Source organism: Manis pentadactyla, chromosome 2, assembly GCF_030020395.1.
Source record: "Manis pentadactyla isolate mManPen7 chromosome 2, mManPen7.hap1, whole genome shotgun sequence".
NCBI classification, from domain to species: domain Eukaryota; kingdom Metazoa; phylum Chordata; class Mammalia; order Pholidota; family Manidae; genus Manis; species Manis pentadactyla.
The window spans coordinates 235,152,002-235,178,391 of record NC_080020.1 but is presented as its reverse complement, the minus strand read 5'-3'; the positions used below and the strand labels follow the sequence as shown (position 1 = coordinate 235,178,391).

At 47.7% G+C, this 26,390-nt stretch overlaps 1 protein-coding gene and 1 long non-coding RNA gene across 7 annotated transcripts; one reads left to right on the top strand and one right to left on the bottom strand.

Moving 5' to 3' along the window:
* Nucleotides 1-519: 519 nt before the first annotated feature.
* On the bottom strand, nt 520-9,637 carry ALKAL2 (ALK and LTK ligand 2). Of its 6 annotated transcripts, none has more exons than XR_008995966.1 (6): nt 9,233-9,637; nt 8,371-8,663; nt 6,999-7,083; nt 6,831-6,911; nt 4,073-4,138; nt 520-1,073 (listed from the first exon to the last, which is right to left on the bottom strand). XR_008995966.1 is itself a non-coding variant. In XM_036881592.2 (6 exons), exons 2-5 carry the CDS (start codon nt 8,609-8,611, stop codon nt 4,074-4,076), a joined length of 441 nt encoding a protein of 146 aa, XP_036737487.1. In that variant the 5' UTR covers nt 8,612-8,663; nt 9,233-9,634; the 3' UTR covers nt 520-1,073; nt 4,073. The 6 variants fall into 6 exon arrangements, 4 of the variants coding, with proteins under 4 accessions (XP_036737487.1, XP_036737488.1, XP_036737489.1 ...); XR_008995967.1 differs by having other exon boundaries at nt 520-1,070; XM_036881592.2 differs by having other exon boundaries at nt 6,999-7,052; nt 9,233-9,634.
* On the top strand, nt 9,092-13,367 carry LOC130682646 (uncharacterized). The gene is made up of 4 exons (XR_008995968.1): nt 9,092-9,125; nt 9,851-10,106; nt 10,766-10,874; nt 11,467-13,367. It is a non-coding gene; the product is annotated as an uncharacterized LOC130682646 (long non-coding RNA).
* The last annotated feature ends 13,023 nt before the right edge of the window (nt 13,368-26,390 follow it).

The following is a 26,390-nucleotide window of genomic DNA, read 5'->3' as shown; positions in this document are numbered from 1 at the left end:
CAGTCCTCAAACAATGTCCTGATGGCTCTATCCAGACTAGGGGTCGTATGAACAGAGAAATGCATTGCTGAATTGGCTTGTCTTTTTCACTTGGATCCAGTCAAATTGTTCACAGTGTGTATGTCCGTAAAAGTCTGCTTAGAAGTCTTCGTAAGTTTCCTCACAGTATTTTCATGATCACAGTCATAGGGAAGTATGGGTGCAACCTTACTTGAAATACTCACTACCAAATCAGGTCTACAGATATTATGTCACCAGTGTATAGTAGCTTCTCCTTTTAAAAAATGCTGATTTATTGTCCTTTATGATAGTTCATTGTGTTTGCATTTCATTTACTTATGCCTTTTATATTCTGGGACATTCTGCCATAATTACCATCTCTTCATAGATTTATAAATCATGAGTTTTCAGTGATGAACTTGTTATGAGGTAGAGTCACCTTGAAGATTTGATTTTATAACAAATACTTTATTACTTGTGCTTTATGTACAGTATCTACATATTACACAATATCGGGATACTATTTTATACTTATACAAAGGACGAATGAAATCAGCCCGGGTGTGCTCACACACTTACAGTCCACTGACTCTAAAACATGATTGAAGTTGTTTTTTGTTTTGTTTTTTTAAATTTTTCATGCAGTTCCAAATAATACTCTGGGAGTTGTAAAAGTAATAAAAAATATTAAATCATACCGTATGCTATATGAAAATATAATTTCAGATTCTGCTTATGTTTCTAAAGAAATATTCTTTGTGACTTCACCTACTGAGGAAATGCAGTCTCTTCCTGTGGCCTCGTGAAACGCTGCATGTCCGCTGTGGAGCATTCTCTTGAGTTTTTCTAATTAATGGGTGGCGGACATTGCTGTCAGGCATGCCGATTTACTGGGTGTGCACCCACAAACGGTGTCAACACCATACAAAACTCAAAGGGATTGTAGAAGAGGCTGTCTGCAAATACACATCTGTTCACAGGGAACATGAGGGTAGTAGGTTCTGTTTCGCTGTTGGTTTCCAAGGCACTTCTCATGGTTATCAGGCCATTGATCGCCACAGTTCTGCTCACTGCTGAAAATAAATGCGTTTGATTTCATATACCTCTTCACACTTCCTTACCAAGTCTAGGCCTGGACACTAAATGGTGCAAGATAATGTGATGATGGACATAAGGCATCTCAGTCTGCGTGTATATTTCTCTGTGTTGCAAGAAGCATAGTCTGCTATGGAAGATAGCTTAGTCCCACAGCGACTTCATGCCTGCTGTGCGAAAGGAATGAACACGATAACTACAGGTGACTGCGTGACTGCCTAAGAAAGTCTGAAGAAAAGAGCTTAGTCTTGGTGTGTGCTGTCAGATCCTCAGTAACGCAGGCCACGCGGACTTGTAGTTCGTGTCACCCTGGGAAATAGCTCATTGGCCTTACTCCTCAATGTTGACAAGGGTTTGCAAAACCAATAATCAGGAATAAGCACTTTTTTTCTAGTACTCCCTATATTCCTGAACCACTGGTATACTATTAATTAATTTAAAAAATAATGATGGACTTAAGGGTTACTAAGATTCGGGTGCGTTTTGAGGAGTGAGCTAGGTACTTGTTATCAAAACTCTGTTTCTTTGAAAATACTCCAGAGCTCAGGCTTGTGGCTGACCTGACTTCAGGTCTAGGCAGTGAGATGGGGTGTGTGTCTCTCTGGCTAAAGGAGGGGAGCTGGGAGAGAACAGCTTTTCTTTGGCCAGAGGAGACTAGGTAATGAGCTTCAGGAAGAAGGAGGCGAGGGTCTGCTCTGAGGTCACAGAGGTGGAGAAGCCCGTGCTCAGGCCCTTTTAGAGAGACCTGCTTCTTTCAGACTCAGCCTTTACAAATACAAAGCATGTCTGGACTTGGAGGAAGAATCTTATCCTACTATCTTTTAGGACAACGAGAAAAGCATTTGGGCAGCTTCCTGCCTTATACCAGAGGCTGCTGCCAGCCAGTGGAGTGTGTGCTGAGCGCTGGTGCTGGGTGAGTGCCCCCCCCAACGCACACACACTGGTGTCCTAAGCCTGCCTGCAGGGTGGAGAACCTCTGCTGCAGTGGTGTGGCCAGCTAGAGTTTCCACTGTGGGTTCTGACTTCCAGAATCAGAAAGTAAGCTTCTAAAATTGTTATGAAATTATTTTAGTTAGCAAATTTTAAACTTCAAGTTTTAAAATGAAGCCATTTGTTGGCCAGTCTGAGCACAGCTGCTGACAGTTGCGGTAAGTGTGACGGAGGAGTGGTGGTGGGCTTTGGGGAGTAGGCACTTGTGGGCACACACCTGCTCCTTTTCCTCTCCATCATCGTGCAGTGAGATTCTGACCTGTGGTTCAAGGTGGGGGAGGCGCACAGGCAGTGTCGGTCGTGAGCCGCATTCCCACGAGCCCCTGTGTGGCAGGCTTCTTTCCTTTTTGGCCTTCACGTAAGTATCTGTGTTGAGTTTGGCAAAGCCCTGGCATGCTCGCCCTGCGCTGATGGGGAAGGAGCCTGGCGCTCCGTCGTTCCCATAAGCGTGTGTCCCTTGGGAATGACAGTGCTCTCGCCTTTTTAAGGACAGCTGGCTGTCTGTAGGAGCAGTCAACTGCTAAGGGGCAGAGAGGAAGCACAGCCTGAGCAGCTTTCAGTGGGGGCGCCGTAAGGCATCCGGTCTCCTGATGGGCTTGTGAGTAAGTGGAGGTTGTCTTCTAAGGAGATTGGTTGATCTCTAGCAGTAGTGATGCTTTAACTATAAAGAAATGCTTCATAAAAATAACATCATCTCCCCTAGCATATCACCTTGGGAGACTTAACAAGCATCCCTTCTGCTTTAAATAAAAAGATGCATGTGCCATGTGGACAGTGAAAGAGACAGTATTCAGATGAGAAGTGACCGGGAGACAGTTTAATGCACAGCATTTCTCAGCTGGGCATTAAGAACATGCCTCCCTCCCCATGGAGCCACGAATCTCAGTGAGGCCATGCGAGATGTGTCAGCCCTCCAGCCCTCCGTAGCTGCCTGTTTCCCTGACTGATGCCCCTCACTCACTAACGGGCCTGGGATGGGTGGGTGGTTCCTGGGACACCTCACGCCCCCACAGTCACTCCACGTGCCCGGCTCCAGCCCTTTGGCTCAGCCCTTGGCAGCTGCCTGGGCACTTGGGGGCACTGCCTATTCCACAGTGACCTCGTCCATGTCTACCTCCTCCTCCTTCCACGACATGAGGCAAAGGAGAGGAAGCCCTGGAAAAGTACAGTAGTCCCTTTTTATAAATGAACTGGGAGCAGCCACCTGAGGCCCGGAAGCATGCCCTCTCTGTGGGGGTAGACTGGGCATCTAGCAGGCCCAGCGCACATGACACGGAAGAGTAAGATAATGAAATCACAGCTTTGTGACTGAAACTCTGTGCTTGTGTCCAGAAAACAAGACTTTCCAGTCTGTCTGTTGGCTGCATAGCTGACAGTGGGTTATGTTACATACCAGCCTCAAAAGGCCAGTGTAAAAGGTTAACATCATCAACTCTCTGTATGCATTTATATTTTTGCCATTAGAGGGTCTGAAAAAAATAGCTGTGATAGAAACATTTAAAGAAGATACCTCTTAGTGACTTAAAAGCTTGTTGGCATAATGACAGACCACCTCAGACACTGGCCAGATGTTTCTGGAAAATATGCATGTGTGGTTGGCCCCTTACTCACCTGTGAGTGCTAGCAAATGAGTGCAAGCCTGCAGTGAACAGGCATGATTCTAGATACAGACCCTAATTTATGTATGTATTCAGTCCTGTGCTGAGATTAGTTAAATAATGGGCTGTGTTTCAGATGAACACATCCTGGGTGCCAACCATGTCATCCTGGAGTGACGTATAATGGCTGTGGGGACACTGTGCGTAAGCTAGGAGGAGCTCCTTTTATTGGTGGCCAGTACTTGGAGATATTTTGAGGGTGGTCACCCTCACTTGAAGTAAGGATACTTTAGCCAAAGAGTGAATGTTTCTAAACTGTCATGAGTTTTTCATGTCCGGGACAGGATTCTGGTCTCTGGTGTGTGTGCCAGTGTGATCTGTCAGCTTACCTTATCCCTCCATGCACAGTGGACTGACAGCCAGCCGGGTAAGAAGCCTGGCACATCTTTTATAGTCTATGGTGAAAATAAATCACAGATCTTGGTCAGTTATCTCAACAGCTCTTAAATAAGTAGCATTTTTTAAACAAGTATATCAACTGCTAAAGCCATTTATTTCTTTAAATACTCTGAATTCCCTGGAAGTGACACGAGACTGCCCTCTGCAGTCCTGGGCTCTAAGTTATTGATTTAATAATTTATGGCACTTCAGGGCCATTAGTGGCACACGCAAAAGTTGGATGATGGGGGTGTGGGGGCCGTGGGGGCTGCCCTCCTGGTCAGTCGCCCCACCACTCCTCTTGGGCTGCAAGGGCGCATCAGACTAGCTGTAGTCTGCTTCCCGCCCTGTGTCACTTCATGTACAGGCTGAGCACCCCGAGTAGATCTTAACAGAAAGCCTTGTGCAAGAAATCTAAAGAAAGAGGGTCAGCAGTCGTGTATCAGAGCCAAAAGACCTGGGCTGGACGCCAAAGCCACTGAGCTAGTTCCTGAGCACCCCGATTTTCCTTGCTGCCTCACATAACTTACTGTTTCATTCAGTAGATGCTCCCTTCGAAAGAAGTGAGGTTTAGTCCTCACAGCTACAAAGGAATTTACTCGGAACGTGAGTTCTGGGGAAAGCTGCAGCAGTTTATAAGTTTGTAAAGTCTACCTCTCAAAGAGCTGGGAAATTCTGCTTAAGATGGAAGAATTCATACTCTTAACTGAAATCCTGAATGAATAATCTGATGGGTATTATGCAGCTTTAGTCTACTCCGCTCCTAACAACACTCTCCCTAAATATTTAGAGGACATATGGTTTGAGCTCAAAGCAGAAACAGTCTAACAGCTGAAAGCTGGGTCCTATGGATCCTAGCTTTTTGCTCTTCATCAGCTGCACCCATGTTTCAGAGTGTAGTTTCCTATATGGATCATGTGGACGCACTTGTCTGGGTGAGCTTGGGGTAAATACTTCCATCTGCAGCAGTGGACAGAATCCCACACGGCCCGAGTGTCCAGCCCTTGCGCACGTGCAGGTCTCATTTGGGTACAGGTGTTCAGATCTGGTAGATGTAAGGATCTGCACTTGGAAGGAGCTCCCCTCGGAGCCACATGGGAGGAAGGCTGGTTCCTTTCAGGGCTGACCCAAGATGCTAGGGACTGTCTTTGATGCAGCCTAGAACTGCACAGATGTGGTCCACTTAAGCTCTGGTTCTCCGTGGGCACAGGTGGGCCCACATAAGTGAAAGTAACCACTCAGCCAGGGCACAGGTCTGGGCCTTCTGCCCCTGAGGCCTGCAGGGCTTCTGAACAATGCCTCATTCCTGGGTGACTGGGAGTCTCCGTGGCATGAGGCTGAGTTCTGTGAGCGAAAGGTGGCCGCATTTGTGGGCACATGCAATGCCCTGGAGAAGGACGTGCAGAGCAGAGCATGTGTGTGTCACGGCACAAGGGGTGAAGGAGTTACTTTCAATTTTAGGATCTGTGGCCCTGTTATTGTAAGACAGCATTTAATGTAAAAATGTATACACACTTAAACAGTCAAAATGAGAAAGTTCTGTGGTTCCAGGAAGCAGGTTAATTCTCAAACAGAAGGTGATTCCATCTCAGAGGGAGGAATGTGCCAGGCCCATGTGGCACACGTGGGAGGGTGGACTGGAGAACAGTGCTCAAGAAGCAACCAGCAGCCGTGGGGCATGTGCGCTGCCTGCCTCCCGTGTGGCTCTGAGAGCAAGCAGCCTGGCCGGGACCTGGGCCCGTGCTTCGCTCCGCTGTGTTAATGGGAGGTACTTGGCTTCCCCCCAGGCATATTGCCATTGTGCCTTCAGGAGCTCCACAAATGAAAACTGTTTCATTTAGGGTGACTTTGCTGCCTAAACAGAAAAACTTGCATTTCATGGAAAGTGGTTTATGTCTTTTGAAGGCAGAACAGGCAGGTCTTGTCTGCTGCCCCATGGATAGTCTGAAAACAGCTGGTTAGATGCCTAGCATATCCACACGACTTTCCTCCCAGGAACCTTAAATGAGAGAAGTTGTAGTCCCTACAGAAAAAATTGTTTTAGGGTTCAAACAGATGTCACTCTGGCTCATAAGTCACTTGCCATCATTATATGTTTTGTGAGGAGCACAAAGAACGACTTGTGGGGAAGTAAAATACATCCTGTTGTTGATAAATAGAAAGTCAGAGCCGCAGGATGGAGTGGAGCAGCTCAGCACTTCTGAATCAGTGATGACACTGGCAGGAAAGGCAGATGTGGGGGGCAGAGCAGTTCTTGGGCGAAGAGGTTAGTCACCGATGGAAACCAAGTCTCTGGTCGGGGCAGTGGGACGGTCAAGAGAGTTGGACCAGGATGGCCCAGGTCCATTGATGTTCTCTGCAGCGGCCACCTACAACTGGTTCTTAGCATTTGCTTTATCGGCATGGTGGAGCAGACACAAACACAGTTATCTGCCCAAATTCATAAACAGGACCAGAGTGTGAATGGACAAGCTCAGCCCATTCCATGAGTGGACTAATTCCAGGGAATGTAAATTTCAGCTTGGCACCAGCTGCTGCAGAATGCAGCTATCTCCTCAATGGCCTGGTCCCCTCACCCCTAATTCCATAGTTAAGAGGGAACATACGTTAGCAAATAAGAGGATCAGAAGGCAGGGTCCTGTTGAAGTGGAAGGACATGAAGTCACATCTACATTGTGTTTCCAAAGCAATCCAGACACTGTCACTTACATGCGGGGATGGTGCAGTCTCTGGTGTTGTGGTAAAGCCTGTGGAAGTGTTTGCTGCACTTTGCACTGAAATAAAGAGGACCTGGAACATGGAGGAACAAGCAAGGTGAGAGCCCACAGGATGCAAGCACCTAGGGAGGGGTGGGCTGCAAGTACAGAGAAAACTTACCTGTGAGATGTTTCAAAAACTTGTCCTTCATCCTCAGATCTCGAGGGACAATTTCTGCTTGAGGAGAAAGAAGTTATTATATTGCCTGAAAAGAAACATTTTTTTTTCATGTGATCTTAAGAGAATGTTGAAGAACGTTGCTGGAAACTGCATTAGCCATAGTACATTGTAGTATATAAAACAGATTGGAGCCTCCTTGACTGTTGTATATGACAGTGTGAAGACTGGTAACCAGGGACATTTTTTTATTCGAATAGTATTAGTACTCACAAAGCTCCAGTATTATCTGTGGTCTCTACCACTATGACAGGGGCAGTGGCCTTAATGGTATAGGGCATGTGTGTATGGCAGTTTTCAGTGAACAAATCATGCTTACTTTCATTTTGAAGAATTTGGGAATCAAATCCCACAACCTCTCCAAGTTCTAGGAAGAAAACCTAATTCTCTGAACAAGGAATTTATTGTAAAACATTACTTTTTCTAAGTATATTTTTAGAAAAAGATTAAATGCCTTCAAAACCACCTGTTACGTCAAAGGCTGCTGTAAATGCATGGAAATAGGTATTAACCTGGTCTATAAGATGGAAGTGAAATGTGGAGGGTAGTGCTCCCGGGCAGGGGGTGGGGCTCCCCGGCTGTGGGGGCTCTCCAGCAGGGGGCAGCTGCACCACAAACCCTTCTGAGGCCTGCGAGAACCAGCCTCGATTCTACAGGCAACCTTTCTGATTTCAACCTTTTTACTTGTTTGGTCGTCTGTAACCAGTTTACAGTCACCTGTTCTGGTCTAGTAACTTAGCTTGTAGGTGGCCACACTATTTTACCACAAATACTCCCCATCTAAAGGGTCGTTTCCACCCCATCTTGCTTGCAAGGTTTACACGTATCCCGAATGTTAATGTTCATTTGCCCCAAACTTTACTCAGTCTATATAAAACTGACCTTAACATATTTGACCTAATTGTGTCACAAAAGCATTAAAAGCTTGCATGCTTTCCTCGGAAAGTCCCAAGGGGCAGCCACTCTGGGAAGGCTGTGCCGGCGTGGGGAGCTCTGAAACGTTCCTGTCTAAGCGAAAATGCTTTGCTCAGAGTATTTCCATTTCCAAAATAACATGACAGCTCTGCTGAAATTACTGACCTAGGCGGCAGCTCGGGTCTGCGAGGCATCATCCACCGGCCTCTCATTTTCCTTTTAAAACAATGTTGCCTAGCTTTTAAAAAACAATCAAAATGGATTTATCTTTTAAATATACGTGTGTTCTCTCAGTTCTATTGCCAAGCGCACAGAGATTGTTCTCGGGCCGCGGAGACCTGCCATACAGGGGACACGGAGCCCGGCCGCCGCGGGTCCCCGCAGCGCGCCGCGCACTCACCCGCTCGCTGCTCCTCGGCGCCCGCCCCGCCTCGCAGGGGGTCCTGCTGCGGGCCCAGCAGCTGCAGCCGCTTGGACTCGCCCGCGTGGAACTTCTTCAGCTCCTGGACCACCTCGGCGATGAGCCGCAGCAGGGTCTGTGTTTCCGCGGCCTCGCGGGGCTGCGCAACCCCCCGGCCGGGCCCGGCCGCGCTCAGCACCAGCAACAACCCCAGGAGGAGCGGACGCCCGGGCGCACGCATGCTGCGCTCGGTGGGCGCGGCTGGAGGGGCCGACGCTCCGGAGGTGGGCTGGCTGCGGGGACAGGCAGGGGGCCAGGATAGGTAGGCGGGCTGGCGGGGACGCGAGCGCCCCACCCGCCCAGACCGCGGCCCCCGGAGGGCCGCCTCCATCCTCTCAACCCCGGGATCCCCGTGAACCCCACTAACCCCCGCGGACACCCAGGAATCCCCGCTAACCCCGTAGGAGGGGCGCCTGGCACAGATCCGGGACGCACCGAAGCCCCACCCGCGGGGCGCTGGGAGCAGAGTTTCGGGGGCTGCGCCCTCTGCGCGCGTCCCGCCCTGCCGGGGGCCTCCCAACTTCCCTGGGAAAGCGCGTCCGTCCGACTTCGCAGAGCGGGGCATCCGCGGAACTTTCTTTAACCTCTAGGAAGCGCGCGGAGCCGCGGCGGTTAACTCCCCGAGGGGCGGGCAAGTCTGGAGGGTCCGGCTGGCGCGCCCACCTCCCCCCCGGAGAGCAACGCCGCGCGCTCGGGTGAGTGGGGGCCGCGCGCCCAGCTCGGGCTGTTGGGCTCAAGTTTCCCGCAGCGCCTTTGTAAGGGGGTCGCCCCCTTTCCCCAGGCCGGTGTCCCCGAGCCCCACCGTGAAGTCCCCGCGCGGGGATCTTCGCTCCGGCCTCCTGCTGTGCGGGTTCTGGAAACCCCTGGGTCCTCGGCCACCTACGCGTCGGATCCTGGCCCTGTTACCTGTCCCCGCGCTCCGGAGCCGCTGGCGTCCTCCGGCGTGTGTCCCCGCGCCCCGAGCCGCCGTGCGTCCCGCTACTCCATGCCCGGCGGCGCCCCGGCCCGCGGAGCGCTCAGGACGCGCGGGGACAGGGACGCGTGGCTGCGTCTGGAGCGGGACCGCGGCCGCCAGGGGTGCGCGCCTCTTATCCCCCCGCGCGCCGACGTCAGGCGGGTCCCCGAGGGCTCCGCGGGTCTTTAATTAGGAGCCCGAGTGTAGATGCGGAGCGGCCCTCCGTCAGGCCCCCGCCCCCCACTCCCCTCCCGTCGCCACGGGCCCCCCGGCCGCCCCCCGCCCCGCTCCGCCCCCTCCCCCCACCCCCTCCCCCTCTCCGCCCTCGGCCTCCCACCCCCCCGCGCTCCTCCCTGCACCTCCCCCTCTCTCCTTCAGTCTATTTCCCTCCGTTCCTGTCACTTGTGACAGGATGAGAAGAAACGCCTTTACCGGGAACTCAGATCTGTTTTTGTCTAAATGTAGATCTTGGGCTATTAAAAAAGGAGCTACGTGATTGCCTCGACTTTAATAAGTCAATTAGAGCCTGTCCGTTTCGGAGGGCTCTGCAGCGCGTCTGGGGGCCACTCTCAGGACCCGACCCCAGGCCGCCCCAGGGCGGGGGCCAGGCGGAGGAAGACCCGCGAGGCTCCACCACGTCCGCGCTCACCGCTGCGGGGCAGGAGGTGCCGCGGCACCCAGACCGCAGACGCACCCATTTCCCGGACGGACCCCCTCCCAGGTTCAACTCCCTCCCCGGGCGCACTCCCTTCCCGGACGCACCCCTTCCCCAGGCGCACTCCCTTCCCGGACGCACCCCTTCCCCAGGCGCACTCCCTTCCCGGACGCACCCCCTCCCCAGGCGCACTCCTTCCCCGGAAGCACCCCCTCCACAGGCGTACTCCCTTCTCAGACACGCCCCGTCCCCGGAACCCACGCGTTGGGACGAGCGGTGGTCCCCGGCCGGACCGCCCCGTGCACCAAGGGACTCTAGGCTCCTCCTCCGAGACCCCAGGGCCCTCCCGGCCCCCTCCCTCCAGGCCCAAGCCCTTCGGAAAGTTTTGGTTCTTGGGATGGATGTAGATAGGCACATTTGCGGGAGTTCAACAATTTATCTCCTTTATTATTATTTTTTCTTGTGAAATATATTATCAATCAATTGCGCACTTTCCCATTTCATTGGTGCTTTCTGGGCAAGAGCTGGACATCCTCCAAGCCTGGGATCTGGTTGGGAAGGTGCTCTAAGAACACCGGGAGGGGGAGTGAAAGCCTCCACCGGTATGGCTGTCACCCCGTGGGATGCTGCAGACGGTGTCCGAGCAGGCTCCCCGTGCAGCAGGGACCAGGGGTGGCTGGCAGGGACTCCCAGGCATCCTCTCTCTCTGTGCCTCTCTTCACTAGGTCTGTTTCCTCGGGAAGACGGTTTGGCCGAGTGAGGAGTAAATAGGACAGAGACAGAAGATTCTAAAATGTGACCATCTAACCTCCCCCCACCACACACCTTTGCGGGGTATGTGTTTATACTCTGCCCTCTTGAAAGCAAATGGTTTAATTTCTTAGTAAGCGTTTTCTTATGCAAGCAATAAGACTAAAATGTGAACATTTCTGTTCAGCTATACTGAAGAAAAAGTAAAATTTCATATCAGACAGGTCTTAGGCAGATAAAATTAGGTATTTTTCCATTTTACCTTTCCCCTTTCTGTGTGTTAAAAAGAAATTTAAGCTCCTCTTGCAAGAGCGCCGCCTGGTGACAACTTTCCTCCGCTGACACTCGCTCCACCCACTCACCTGCTTGTCCCTTGTGGGGTTAGGGGTGAGGATGTGGTTTCCCGCATAGTAGGATATGAAGCGTCTATTGTAAAATATGTTTGTGTAAATTTTTTTTGGAAAAAATCTTGCTGTGGTAAAAAAAACTCAAGAAATTAACCCAATCACATATTTTTAATTTATAGAGTCTTTCCTTTTAAATAATATTTTACAAAATCAAAAGCTTGATTTTTTTCCCGAAAAGTACTAGTAAGAACTACCCCACTCAAATTCTACCGAGCAAGGAAGACTTCTAGTAATTAATAGGATGGTTTCTTCTTTTGCTCTTTTTAAAGGGACAAATGGATTCCTTGAATGACTCCTTCCCACCGCCCAGGGGTTTATGCCCGTACTTCAGTCTAACAGAAAAAGTGGTACTTGGTGGGTGTTTAGACTCATGAGATTTGGCAATTAAGGGTCAGACAATTCTTGTATCGATTCATTCATTTTTTAAAAAACCTTTGCTGAAATGAGTCTATGTGCCCCTCATTTTGTATATAACACTTTTACAGACTTTTTCCAATTAATCAAGAGTACACTGATCTATAATCTCTACTGAGTTTTTCAGTTTGTGGTGTTGTCAGGATGGACTCCTTGGAATTCTCCAGTCACTGAAAATACTTGCATTTTACCTAGTGTTAACACAATCTTGTTGACTAAATTGTGCTGGTTAAGGCAAAGCAAAGTATACATTAACTTATGTGAAAGTGTGAAGTTGTATTTGGCAAGTTACTTAGTATTTCTACTACTTTTGTGTAAGACAAGGTAGTTGGACTGGATGGCCTTGAAGTCTAAAGCTGTATAATTCTATGATTGTTGTAAAAACATCTGAAAACAAGAAAATGCAATATTTCTACAAAGAGCTAAAGATAATTAACTGAAATAATTAATATGAGTTTCCATATTTGTTTTTAGGCAAGAAGAGGTGGTATATACATATCAAATAATTAATTCCCTCCTTTAGTCAGTGAACAACTTTCTGCAATGAAGTGTCCAAAAAATGTAAGAGAGAAAATTTAGGAACAGACTATATTCTAGAATTACTGGCAAAAATAGTTACAGTTTTCTAGGTTTGATTTTGTTTTGTTCCCTTTCTAGAAAAACTATATTGGATCATTATCTAATTCTAGAAAGAAAATTAACCAGAGTGGGAAAAGTTGTGTCAAACCTACTCTTACTCGAGATCTATGTTGTGAGATAGGCAAGTTCTTTTTTCAATTTGTAGCAGCACAAAACTCCAGTGTTTAAACCAGAATCAGTTTTCTCTTTTCCCAAGAATTTATTTATTTTTGGGGGGACAGATATTTATTTGAGATGAATTGCTTTATTTGTTTATTTGTTATTTTTATGCTGTTTTATGTTTATTTTTTATTTTCTATGTTTTTATATTACTTGTTTTTTTACATTGGTCATTTAACAATCTAAACTCTCTCTAGAGAAAAAAACAATTTCCTCTCATAAAGGGTACTATGTGCTAAAAAGAAATATTGCTTAGTGTTTAACTCCTACCGGTTTTGTTATTTTCTCTTTATACATCAGTATGTTATTAGTGTGCAGGAATGTACTAGAAACTGTATAAAGCATTTAGACAGGATTCCTAACAGGATCCATCTTCCTAGTATAAATGTAATAAATGTACCCCTTTGAAGAACATGAGCATGCTGTCCTGAAGTCTATTCTGGGTCAGTGAGGCACAGCCTTCTACCTAATTACTTCCTTCAGACGTAGAGGTCATCTGCCTCCTCATTCCTCGATACACATTTCCACATCCTCAAAACCCCGTTGCAGAGAAGTCCAGACAAGACAGCAGCCAAAGGTCTCACATAAAGGCTGCAGAACAGCTCGGCCGAGTCTCCGCCTCTCGGTGTTCCTGTCCCGTGACCAAGGGAGGGGCTCAAGGGGTGGGCCTTCCCTTTGCTCCTTGGAACTGGTTTGGGTGTAAAATCCAACGAGAGGGTCTTCAAGCTTGGTGACTCTCAACACGCCCTTTGCGACTCCAACCTTGCACGTTTTAATGGCAATAATGAACAAATTTACATGTACGCCCCCCACATCAATGTGTTAGACAAAGCTCCCTTCCATTGGGTAAAAATCCCATCTCAAATTTCGAACGGTGTATTTGTCCATGGGACGTCCAAACGGAATACAGTCACATATGCTGAAGAACACCCCCGATACATCCACATTCTGTGCTATTTTTCTGCAGGAGATCAGATATCCTGATCAAAAGAGGCACATGCGGTTCCTGAGGTACTGCAGGTGCTTCTGAATCCCACGGGTGCCCTTGATCCAGCAAACAGTCCGTAATCTGCGGCTTGGCGCCGTGTCCCTGCCCCGCGAGTGGCGGCGGCCTGCTCCCGGTGTCACTCAGCTCACCCTTCCTGAGGACCTGGCGGGCCCACATCTTCCTGAGGGGAGGCTCGGCGTGGCCTGGAGGTGGCCCGGTCCCCCGGGGCGGCACTGGGTCCCGCTTGTCCTTACGAGCCACAGCAGTGGGCGCAGATGAGCCGCACAAGATGAACGTGCGGTCTTCAGAGACCTCATGACACTGCACCCCACTTACTCTGCGACTGTTGTCACGGGGCTTTCTTCTCCTTTAAGCCATTAGGAAGAAGCGATTCCTAAGTCCAGGCGAGAGTCTGGGACATTGGCCCATCTCATGGAGCCCTGGGCAGAGAGGAGTGCCTAACAGCAGGGACCCTTTCAGGTGGTGATGTGGGCACGTCCTCTGAGCGTTCCTTCACCTCCAGAAAGCAGTCGGGGTGCCATGCTCAGGACAGAGCGCTGGGTTCCAGGCTGGCTTGCCTCTCAGAAGCCAGCCCTTGTCTCAAGATCTGTGCCCCATAAATTCTTGCCTCCAAGACCCTCCCCCAAATTGCTCCTTTGGTCTGGGACAGCTTTCCTTCCTTTTGCTCTGACTGAGCGACGTCCTCATCCTCACCTCGGGCTCCTGATCTTCTGGGGCCAGCAGACTCCTGACCCTGCGCCCTGTGCTCCTCTTGTCCTCGTACTGAGCCCACCACCCCTTTAGTCTCTAAGCACACCCTGGGTCACTCTTCCATGTCTTCCCTTGGACTACCCTGTTCTTGTAGCCAGGAGCTACCTCTTTTTGACCATTTTCACCAATGTTTAGTATCATGTAGGGAACATTGTACATACAGATACTTTTGAAAAAAAGAATAATCATACCATTGATATGCACTTTTATTGACAGATGGTCACAAAGCATTACTTAAACAGATATTTATTGGGCACCTATTCTATGAAAACCAGAGTTATAGAATTACAGAGGTAATTTGAGCATCTCCTTAGGAAGTGTATGATCATATAGTGAAGACATGACTGATACGCTGTTAGTAATAAAAGATGGCATCCAGTTAGAGCTATCTTGGAAGACTTTGTGGGAAAAGTGATATTTGAAATGCTTTGGAGTGATGGGGGACTCATCAGGTTGGGATGTGGGCAGAGCGTCCAGCACAGTGGGAAGGCATATGCAGACTGCAAGGTAGGATCCTCAGGGCATCAGAGAGCCTGGCAGATGGGTGGGACCCTCCAAAGGGGGTGGGAGGCTCGCTGCAGAGGCAGCCTTATGGCCTCTGCTTCCTTCCGGGAAAACAGCTCTAGTGGACAAGCGCAAATTCTCATGTGTCTTGCCAGCTGTGTAGACGTGGGCAAGACCCCCTCTCAGAGCTCAGGTTCTTCATGTCTAAGAGGGAGATGACAACAGTATATGTGACTCAGGAATTTTATCAACATTACATAAGATAATGTTTGCTAACCTTTTAGTACAGTGTCTAAAAATTTTTAAAAACTGATCAAAATTTCTGTCCCTAGAACTTTCATAGTGTGTACTGCTAAACATCTTTTTTTCCCTTTATTTCCTACTTTGTTATAATGTATCATGAAGAGAGCATCATCCGAATCCTATAGAGAGTTTGGGTGGCATAATCTCATGACTGTGTCCCAGCTGCACAGAAATCTATAGTTAGGAAAAGGACCAAAATACCCTGAGTTATTAAGTGTTCATGTGACCAGCCAGCACTCAGCCCAGAGGATGGGGGCTCAGGCCAAGGGATGGGGGCTCAGGCCAGGGAATGGGGGCTCAGGACAGGGGATGGGGCCTCAGGCTAGGGGATGGGAGCTCAGGCCAGGGGATGGGGGCTCAGGACAGGGGATGGGGGCTCAGGCCAGGTGAGGACAGGTAAGAGAAATAAGAGCTATTGCTGTAATGTGGGGCAGCTCACACCTGATCCTATGTGAGATGATATGTATTTATGGTTTCCTAGGGGTGTGAATTAATAAGAATGGTCTATTTCCTGCTCACCTGACTCTTACTTACAACCATGGGACATTTCAACATGCAATACTGCTCCCCTGTTATTTTTGCCACTGTTATAATGCTGCCTATTAGACAGAGACCATTTGAGTTCTCAGTGCCCACCCAGTTCAGGCTGATGCTGGTCCTGATAGAATTTAGAGTTCAAGTGGGCATTGAACAGAAGCAGTTCTGCACCTCCACCAGGGGAAGGAGAATTCATGCTGAGAAACTGATTCTCTGGCTTTCAGCTGTGGCTGTTTCTGTCCCCTGGAATGCAGGATGCACCGGTGAGGACTCTGCCCTCTAAGATCTGTGCTGGTTGGTATGCCCGGCCAGTCGGTGAGCCCTGGGCATGCATGTTGGGCAGGAATTGAGGTGGTTTGTGGATGGGATGGGAGGGTAAGGGAGGACAGGTGTGGAAGTATAAAGATCATAGCAAATGTGGGAAATTTGGGAGCTCCTCTGTGGAGCAGAGTGTGAGGAAGAAAATGAAACATGAAGTAGCCATTTTGAGTCCCTGGAGCTTTCTCCTTACATCTGTGAGCAGTGCCTGTAGAGCACTGAGATGGGTGGGCTTGATGGGGTTATATTTCACCTTGATTACTCTGGGGTTGGGTTTGGGGAATGTGCCAGAGGTTGTGTGGCCAGCAGTAGGTCTCAGTGGAGTGGCTCCCTCAGCGCGATGCCTCCGCAGCATGCAGCCTGCATCCAGCGCTCACAGGGGCTGGGGATGGACCGTCCCCACCTGTGAGCTCTCACCCCAGAGAGCCAGCGAACACCAGCACAGAGGGGGCTGAACGAGACGCCGACAAATCACAGAAAGTGCAAAGAAAGGAGGGGAGATGGAGATGGAGGCCAGGTGGCCTGGGCGTAGGGAACCCCCATTTCTTGAGGTGGTTGGAGACATCATCTCTGAAGAGGTGGCATTTGGCTGAGGTGGAAGGGAGGGGAGCCCAGAGTTGGGCTGGGGTGAGCTGAGGAGGGGGTGTCTGGCTTCCTAAGAGAACTCTTTTCTTTTGTGTTTCCTCCTGGGACAGCTTTCCCAGTGACGTGGCTCTGTGTGCCCCTTTAAAAGTGCAGTAGAAAGGGAGGGCGAACTTGAGCGGGAGCTGGTATGACCCCGGAAGTCAATTCATTCATCCATTCAGCGAACGTCGGTCACGTGCCCCCCACTCCCACCCCCTAGACATGATTCGAGGCAGGTTTAGGAACACCTACTGCAGTGGCAAAGTAAGGGTCTGTTTTTGGCTTAGTTAAGATGTAACCTCAGCCTAGTTAGAAACATAAAGGACATAGCAACATAAAGGGCATTAGAAAGCATAGAAACAAATCCAGCACAAATAAAACTTTAAATCAGAGCAGAACACCATTGCACTTTGCTTGGGGTCCGAGGACTAAGGTCATGCAGCCTGACCCCTTTGGGCTGCTACACAGGTGGGTGTAGTCGTCTCTGAGGTGACAGTTCTCTGGGGAGTTTTAGGAGACTGTGCACAGGCAGAGGGGCAGCACAGCCCCTGGGTGCCCCATGCAGACTGCTGTGCCCTGTGCCCCGAGGACACCCATCCAGCCCCAGGCCCTGGAGAACCGCTTGCAGAAGCCCAGCTGAGCCAGCACATCTTAGGTGGGAACATCTGAGTGACTGCTCACATACCTTTGGATATGTTCATGTCCGTAGCCTGGGCCACCTCTTATGCAATGAGTTCTGTGAGTTTACTTCTCATTAAAGGACTTTCTTTAGTTTGCCCAGAGCTTGATTCAGAGATTCTTAAACACGGCTCTGTCCTCGTCTGCTGGGATCCAGCACAAAATCCCAAAGGAAGCGACGTGGTATGTGCTGGCCTCAGAACGAAGGGAAATACCTTTGAGTCAGAGGGAATCAGGCTGGTAGAGCCTCATTCTCACTCTGACAGTTACTGTCACTGAGGCAACGGGGCCTTCAAAGCGGGGTTGCTGCCAATCCCTTTCATGGAGACGCGTGGTCCTGCAGGAGCAGACAGATCATAGCAATGTTCCTGATGCACTGAGCGCAGGACCACGCCTCACATCTGCGGCTGCCTGGGAGAGAGCGCACTCCTGGCCTGGCCCTGCTGAGCCCCGCCCTTCAGTTGGCTGGTTTCTGGCTGTCCTGGCATCAGCCATGCTGGAGTGGCCGTGGCAGCTTTTCGGGTGTCACCGTGGCATGGACCAGCCTCTTTGGGGCTGAGATGCTGGCCGCATGCAGCCATCGCCTGTGTTCCACAGGCTGTGGGCTGATCTCCAGGACCCAGGCTGCTGCCCAGGGTCCAACTGGGTACCTGCATCGGTCGTGTCTCAGATTATTTCTCTCCACACATGTTCAGACTGAATTCGCTTGCTGCTCCTCACAGTTTTGAGGGCCTTGGGCGGCTTCTTGGATAGTTACTGCTGTGCAGTCCGAGCCTGCTCTGTCCCGCGGCTCACAGACTCTGTGCCTGGGGCGGTGTGCTGCGGCAACCCTCGCCATCACATGGGTATTCAGGAAAGAGGCATCTTACATCTGCCTCCCCCGCCTGCAACAAATGACCACAGTCTTGTGGTGATTCTGATGCCCCGTTAGGGATCCTTTCCTGGCCTTGAAGTTCTAATGAGGCCTAACAGTCTGAGCACTGGCCCTGCCACTGGCTGAGCCCTCTCTGCTTGTCCCAAATAGATTTACTGAGCATTAATGTTGCCATCGTGAGTCTAGTCCATGTGTTATATTGTTTTTACTTCATATGTAGGCATTACTAGGTATTTTTAAACACATCCATTACAAATATCAGAGTGGGAATGAGAAGAGCCCCTTCTAACAGTGTTACAGCAAAGATCTGAACAGCGTTTCGCACAGCAGGTCATTGGCAGGTGGTGATGGTGATTGTTTTCTCGCTGCAGAGAGGGGGAGCATTTGGGCTTCAGATGAGAACCCATCTTTAAAAGGGGCACTTAATTTTCTTTGTCTTTAAATTGCTATGATTTTATTAATATCAAAATATATTTTAATGGCCTTGCGTATTTTAATAATTGATATTATATTGCATTTATGTTATAAAATAAGTGGATTTACATAGCAGAAAGTAAATACAATTGCATTATTCAGAATCTGTGATGTTTTACCTCCTTCAGATAGGGCCCCTACTAAATGTCATCGACAACCACGGTGTTAATGAAGATATAACCAATCTAATGGAGGTCGGGATCCTTTACTTCCACAGTTGGAATCGACTGGTGTGATTTTAAAGGCATTTCTAGTTGATGTTTTGACAATAAATGGTTCTTAAGGGATTTTTTTCTAAAATTATCAGGTGCTATTTAAAGTGGTTGATAGTTCTTACTTCCTATGACTGTGCTCTTATTTAAATCCTGATGAATATTACTTTTTTTTTTTTTTTTTTGGTTTTACTCTGGGTTAATTTTTTTCTTTTTTTTTAGATTATTATTTTTTATTGAAGGGTAGTTGACGCACAGTATTACATTACGTTAGTTTCAAGTGTACAACACAGTGATAAAACATTTATATACATAATTCTAGGTTCCAGCTATCGCCCTACCAAGCTGTTACAATATCTTGACTATATTCCTTACGCTATCCATTACATCCCGGTTACTTATTTATTTTACCATTGGAAGTCTTGTCCTTTTTTTTTTTTTTTTTTTTTCTGTGAGGGCATCTCTCATATTTATTGATCAAATGGTTGTTAAGGACAATAAAATTCTGTATAGGGGAGTCAATGCTCAATGCACAATCATTAATCCACCCCAAGCCTAATTTTCGTCAGTCTCCAATCTTCTGAGGCATAACAAACAAGTTCTTACATGGAGAACAAATTCTTACATAGTGAATAAGTTACATAGTGAACAGTACAAGGGCAGTCATCACAGAAACTTTTGGTTTTGCTCATGCATTATGAACTATAAACAGTCAGTTCAAATATGAATACTCATTTGGTTTTTATACTTGATTTATATGTGGATACCACATTTCTCTCTTTATTATTATTATTTTTAGTAAAATGCTGAAGTGGAAGGTAGATACAAAATAAAGGTAGAAAACATAGTTTAGTGTTGTAAGAGAGCAAATGTAGATGATCAGGTGTGTGCCTGTAGACTATGTGTTAATCCAAGCTAGACCAGGGCAATAAAACATCCACGTATGCAGAAGATTTCTCTCAGAACGGTGGGGTGAGGTTCTAAGCCTCACCTCTGTTGATCCCCAATTTCTCACCTGATGGCCCCCTGCGACTGTGCCTGTCTTAGGTTGTTCCTCCCTTGAGGAATCTTACCTGTCTCTGGCTAACCAGTCATCTTCCGGGGCCATACAGGGAAATGTAGAGTTGGTAAGTGAGAGAGAAGCCTTATTGTTTGAACTGGTGAGCTTTTTATTTCTTTGCATATTTGTGCCCTGTAGCTTCTATGCCCAGCATTTGTCTTGAGGTATCTTTACCACTTGGAAGAATTATGATACTCGGTAACTTTGATATGAGGCACGAATTCTATTTAAGGGTTGTAATTAGGAAGGAAGAAGAAAAGCTATAGAAGTAGCAGGTGGAAGAAAACATGGGAAGATTGATGATTTCTTTGACATATCTTCTTGTAGAGTAACTTCAGCATGTATAGGTTTTAAGCTACTACTTAAATTGCGCACACACATTAACATAATAGGAGTATAGTTACATAACCAAAGCATACCTGTAATTACCAGCCATCTCCAGTGAAACCAAGAAAACCAGTTAGGCACCTTAGGCATTTGTGAAAACTTATCTATGATGTGGTGGATATTGTCCAACTGAACTTGAACAGTCTGAGAGAAATCAGACAAATTAAAACAACCCATTCCTGGGGAATGTTCACGTCCCTTATGTTCTTTTAACAGTAAATAGTCTGTAGTTGTAAGATTTTGGAGCGCTACAATTTGCACTTCTAATTCTTGGTTGAGTTCCAACAGTATAGATCCAGTCAAATTTGTTGTTTTACCGTATGCACAGGCCAGCTTAGATGTCTCCTTCCTCATTCCCATGGCAAGTCCAGGAACTGGTGGGATGAGTGCATCTACAGCTGTAGCAGTGCGTGGATCTTTGTTGGGGTTTTTTGATGATCATCTTTTGGCATGAGTCTTCCAGAGAGTGCTGATGTTGGAAGTTCTTTTTCATATCGTATCTTAGTTCATTTTCGGGGCTGATGAATATTTCTAATGAAGAGTTTCATGTACATACCTCAACATGAATAAATTCTATTTTTATTGTCAGCAGGTTGGAATGGCAGTGATAGAAAATAGTGAAAACGAATTAAATCAATCTCAAAGTTGTAGCTCTCACTGCACCCAGCTTTCCTCTGATATAACTTGTATGTTCAAGAAGTAAAAGAACTCTTTACATTTTGACTTTTATTTGAACCCTTATGATCAGTGAGTTTGTGAAAGAATAGTCCCATATTTAGAGGGTAATTATAATCCCCTCCATCTTTTAAAATGCATTCAGTTTTGAGAAACTGATGTAGACTATGACAATATCTACTCTAGAAAAGGCAAGAACATTCAGATGAAAAATGAAAAATAGGATCAATCATTCATGTATTTCCAAAGGTTTGGCATCTGTAGAAATTCCACCTGAATGACTGACTCAGTTTTTTACCAGGTATTTTTGCAGAGCTGACTCTGAGAATGTGCTTGTAATTACTTATCTACAGCTCTGAGAACATGGGTGAAGCTTAAGTTGAATTGAATTTTAAATATGTAAGGATGTTTGTTATTGAAATTATCTGTGGTTAATTTATTTATAAAGCAAATAAACACTTCATAAGGAAAATCGTTATTTTTAGGTACTTTTTGTAAGTTTGTATTTATGTCACTATGTTGAAATAGATTTTAAAGCAACTGTGGATGTTTCAGAATTACTTCACCTTTTTACTTTTTCCAGTGGTTACTTTAATATTAATATTTAAGTTAATTAATATTAAGTTATTCATATTAATATGACACATATGTATATATAATAAACACCTATACACACTGTAAGAACATTGTGATATTTGCAGATCAATGAAGGTGTTGTTTTTACTGCTATGAAATTCTGCATCCCGGCCTCATTGCCCTGAGCAGACTTCAGTAAACTTGATGTGGGGCTTTGCGGAATGAGGACAGGGGCCCCGGGTATGTGCGGATCTGCACAGCCCCTCTTTGTCACTCAGGAAAGAGCTCTCTTCTTCATCATTACCACTGCTTTCTGTAAAATCTCCTTTGAGGAGGGAGAGGCTGCTTTCCTGTTACAGTGCCCTTTATGTCACACTGGGCTTCCCAAACAGCGTGAGTTACATGGGCTGATCCAGTGAACGAGCCTGAGGGGCCTGAGCCCACCCACCCTGATTCTCCACACCCACCCGGGACCTGAGGGTTGCTCAGCTGCTGAGACTCCGTCCCTGCCACATCGTGGTGGCCACCAGGTGCTAGTGCGGCCTGTGGGGACTTTGCTCCTCAAAGTCATGGACCAGTTTGGCATTTTCGGGGCAGCTAGAAGGACAGACGCTTACCCCACCCACCTGGAGAGCCCCAAGCTGCAGTTTCCTAAGATGCCCAGAGAATTCTCCTGCACATTAGAGGTGAGAAGCACTACTTTAAGGTATTTCAAACATGCTAGACAATTTTAAGGAATGTCAGTTGATTTCTGGGTGTGGGAAAGACCTAGCTCCCTACCAACTCTCCTCCCCTTGCTCCAACACACACTTTTTCTTCCCCAGTGGTTTTCCCAGAAATTTCATAATACATATGCCTACCTTACATTTAGTATAGATGATGCCACCAAGACCGTCCACTTCATAATTTCATTCCTTTCAGTCCCCCCAACTTTGCATCTAGGCCTCTTTTTATTTTCAAGGTTCATGACTCTCATGTGCTGTTCAAACCACCAAAAAGCCTATCATGCTCTGGCTGCAGCTGACCTAAAGTTGAGAATGAGTGATTTAGCAATTTTTGTAATAAGTAACAGGAAACTCAGAAGTAGCTTAAAAGTATATACATAAAATATGTACACATATGCACACACACATATTAGCATACACTTGCATGCACAGATGTAACATACAATGATATATAACAGACACATACATACACATAAATATGCATATATAGTATACACATACATATAATATACACCGATATGTACAGATATATACACACATGTATATATAGTATACACATGAATATATAACATACATATATAATATACATGTGTATATATACGCATAAGCATATATACATAATATACAAAAACACAGAAGGTATACTCACATATATAAGACATGTATATATAATAAACACCTATACACACATAATATACACAGGTATACATAATATAAACATACACACATACATATAATATGCACACACAATATACACATGTATATATAATACACACATGTATGTAATACACACACACACACAAATCAGACTAGGAGCATCTGGGGTAGTCAGTGGCTCAAGGACTTCAGGTCATCCCTCTGCCATTCTTTTGGGCATTTCCCCGTGGTCACAACGGGCTTCCTAGACTGAAGGCTTTGCTGGCCCCCTGCTCTGGGAACTCTTCTCAGGTGGGATTTGATATGTGCCAGGCCCACATCTGCAGCATGGCTGTGTGGTTAGAGCTGGTCCTGGTCCTTCCCATGGGGTATGTTCTGCCTTTCAAGCTAGCGGGTGAGTGGGCTGCAGGGACCACCTGCCGTCCTCACAGGGGGGATGTTGTGTCATCGGAAACGCTGGATCTTGAACTGGAAGCGCTGTGTGAGCAAAAGGCCTGTAAGGCGCCGAGGGAAGCATCCGGCTGGCTTTGGGACACTAGGCAAGAGACAGCCTGGACACTCTCTGACTCACTTGCCACTAGAATAAGCAGGGGAATTTCAGTGATAGGATCACTGCGAAAGTCATTACCGGCCGAGGGAAAGCACAGGGCCTCCCCCCGTCCCAGACCCAAAGGGATGTGCGAGGGGGAGGTGGTCTTCGGTGGGGAGACAGATGGGCTTGGGCGACTTCCCGGGGAGGGCGCCGGGCATGGTGACTAGCATGTGTCTCCCTCCTGGCCCAGACGTTCGCCGGGAGGCCCATGGCCGACCTCCCTGGAGGCCGGGAGGAAGGACCACGAGGAGGTTCATAGTCGGCCCAGTGGAACGGACACAGAGAAGAGGGCGCGGAGCCCACCGGCAGGCACTCCCGGAAGCCCGGTGGTGAGGCGGTCAGCCCCACACATCATTTCTTATCCTCCAGGCAAGAGGCACGTTGAGGCTGTGAAGTCCACAGCTGCCCCGGAATGTGCGGCGCAGCCAGCTGGCGGGACTCCGGGGGCGCCGGGCCGGGCAGGCAAGTACTGTGATTCTCCGTGTGGTCGTGCCCTGCAGGCCGGGTTTCTGGTCCATGTGAGCAGCCTGAGCAAGCACTTCAGCGCATCAGCGACCTGTCCGCTCTGCTTGCTGCGACCGCGCCGCCCCGGGAAAGCCTGGCCTGGATTGCTCCCTGTACGAAGTGCCACTCGCTCTTACCATCTGTGTCCCTCATCAAGTGCCAGGGCATCGCTGTTTCCCAGAGATCAGGGCTTCCACGCTCAGCTCGTCTCTGTGTGAAACACCCCTCGGTTCCTCTGGCCGTCGGGAGACCATGCGGTCAGAAGCTGGAGCCGATGCCACCGTTCCAGAGCTGGGAAGCCCCAGCACTGGTGGGGGGCCTGGGCGTTCCGGCCGGGCTGAGTCCCCAGAAACTCTGCTTTCAGAGCCAGGTTGGGCTTCTGCTTAATTTTCCACTGAAAACAATTAGAAGAGCTTCACTGCTTAATCAAACTTGAAAATTACCCTTCTGCTCACACGCACTCACGTTTGCAGGCTCAGGGAAGTCAGGTTTCTCAAGATCACAGGCTTCAGTGCTCCTGCCCTGTGCTTGGCAGTTTCCTGTGGGGATGCCTAAAAGGTACCCGTGTGACAGGCCTGTTCTGCAAGAAGACCAGAGCTGGTATCGAGTGGCTAAGGGTGTTCCTGGGGACCAAGTGGGTAAGGTGCTGAGAGCTGCATGCCTCCCAGACCAGCGCAGGAGGAGAGGGAGCAGAAGCCGCATCGCCGTGGACAGGAGGGATGGAGGCGGGCCACCCAGAAAGCCGACCGCCCCCACCAGGCCCAGGTCTCCTGGGTCCCCGGAGCTCCCTCGAGGTGGCCCGCCCCGACCTTAGGGCTGAGCCAGTGTTCACGCTGAGGGTGCCTGGCAAATCTCGGGGCCAGTTACTGGCCAACAAAGTTAACTGTATTCCATGCATTTAGTATTTTCTGTTAGTTTATTTCTGAATGTAATTATGGAAAGTGCTGGTCCTGTTTGGCGCGGTCTTTCAGAGAGGGCAACATGCGTCTGGCGAGAGTCTGTGATGAGTTTTTAGGATACATTCACTCAACAAATATGTCAGCGGCAGGCTTTTCGCTTCAACTGGGAAACTGATGCTCTGAAACGCCCTTGGTTGCTATGGCAACCACTCTGTTAATTTATCCTTCCTGTTCAATGGCGCTTTAATTAGCATTCGATTTTAGTCTTTCTGCTGACCATGGGACTTCGATCTGGGGATTTTAGTTATTCCTTTGCTTAGTAGCATTTTCTTCCCTCCTGAATCTTTTTTTACAGTTATTGTGCGTGTCAGTCGCTAACCTTCACTAATATATATCGTAAAGTACAGTAAGATACAGAAGTTCTTACTAGTGACATGAAGATACGTTTTCACTCTAAAAGAAATGCACAATAGAAAAAAGAAAAGAAATGCACAACTTGTATTTATATAGAATAAATCAGGGCTCTCCTCACAGTCTGCTCGCTCATAAATGGTTCAGAGTCCGTTTTTACACACTTCACATAAATGGAGAGATAGATGCAGCTCTCTCTCTCTTTCTCTCTCTCTCTGGCATAAACTCCTGAACCTTTTATATATTTTAAAATAAAACACAACTCATTTATTTTGCCTGTAGGTTTCAACCAAAAATTTCTTGCTTATCTAGAGATCAGTATTTTTCCTTGGCAGGCAGTGACTCAGAATCTGATTGGAAATCTAGGCTGAATGAGATTGACTGTTTAACTGAAGACATATCTTTGATGTACAAGATTTTCCTCTACTCTGGCTAAAATATCTCTTAAATGATTCCATAACAATCTCAAAACAGTAAAATGAAAAGTGCATTCATTATTCTCAGTAAGAATGGACTAGACATATTCTGTGGGTCTGACACAGTGAACTGACTGCTTGGAAATAGGACGATGTTCAGCGTTTCAGGAATGAGGCTTTACTTCCCAGTTTTAGCTCAGTCAGTAGCTACAGAAAGCGTTTTGCTATCAGCAGGACTGTCACCCTCCTCCCACATAATGAGAGAAGGGGAAGGCTTCCTCAACGTGGATCAGCAACACCCAACATTAGTCTTAAGAACTGACCGGACAGTCAGCTCAGCAGGACCAGCTCCAATTCAAACGCGAAAATCTCGGGCCTGTGACATAAAATCTCAGCTTCAACCTTGGTTGGACAACTATGTTTGAGGACTCCATATTTTAAATTATGATTTCCACATTGCAAAGCGACTGTCTTCCTGATTTCACAGCACTTCTGTAACTGCTGATATGTTCAGCTTCTGTGCTGCATTTGTATATCTTCAGTACAACTCCCATGGCTATTAATGACCTAAAGTTATTGAAACCATGAAGGGAAATATGTCTCTAAAAAGATATTTTATGTTTTTATGCAAGTTGTAACCACCCCAAGCATGCAGCTGCATTTCGTTCGATCCCACCAGGATGCCGGTGCAGAGACACTGTAAATCCAGCGTCAGCACAACTGACTGGCTGGGCTTGTTCCTGGACCACCCAGTACTCACGCAATTCCGGCCCATGGCTGTTCTTGACTGATACGT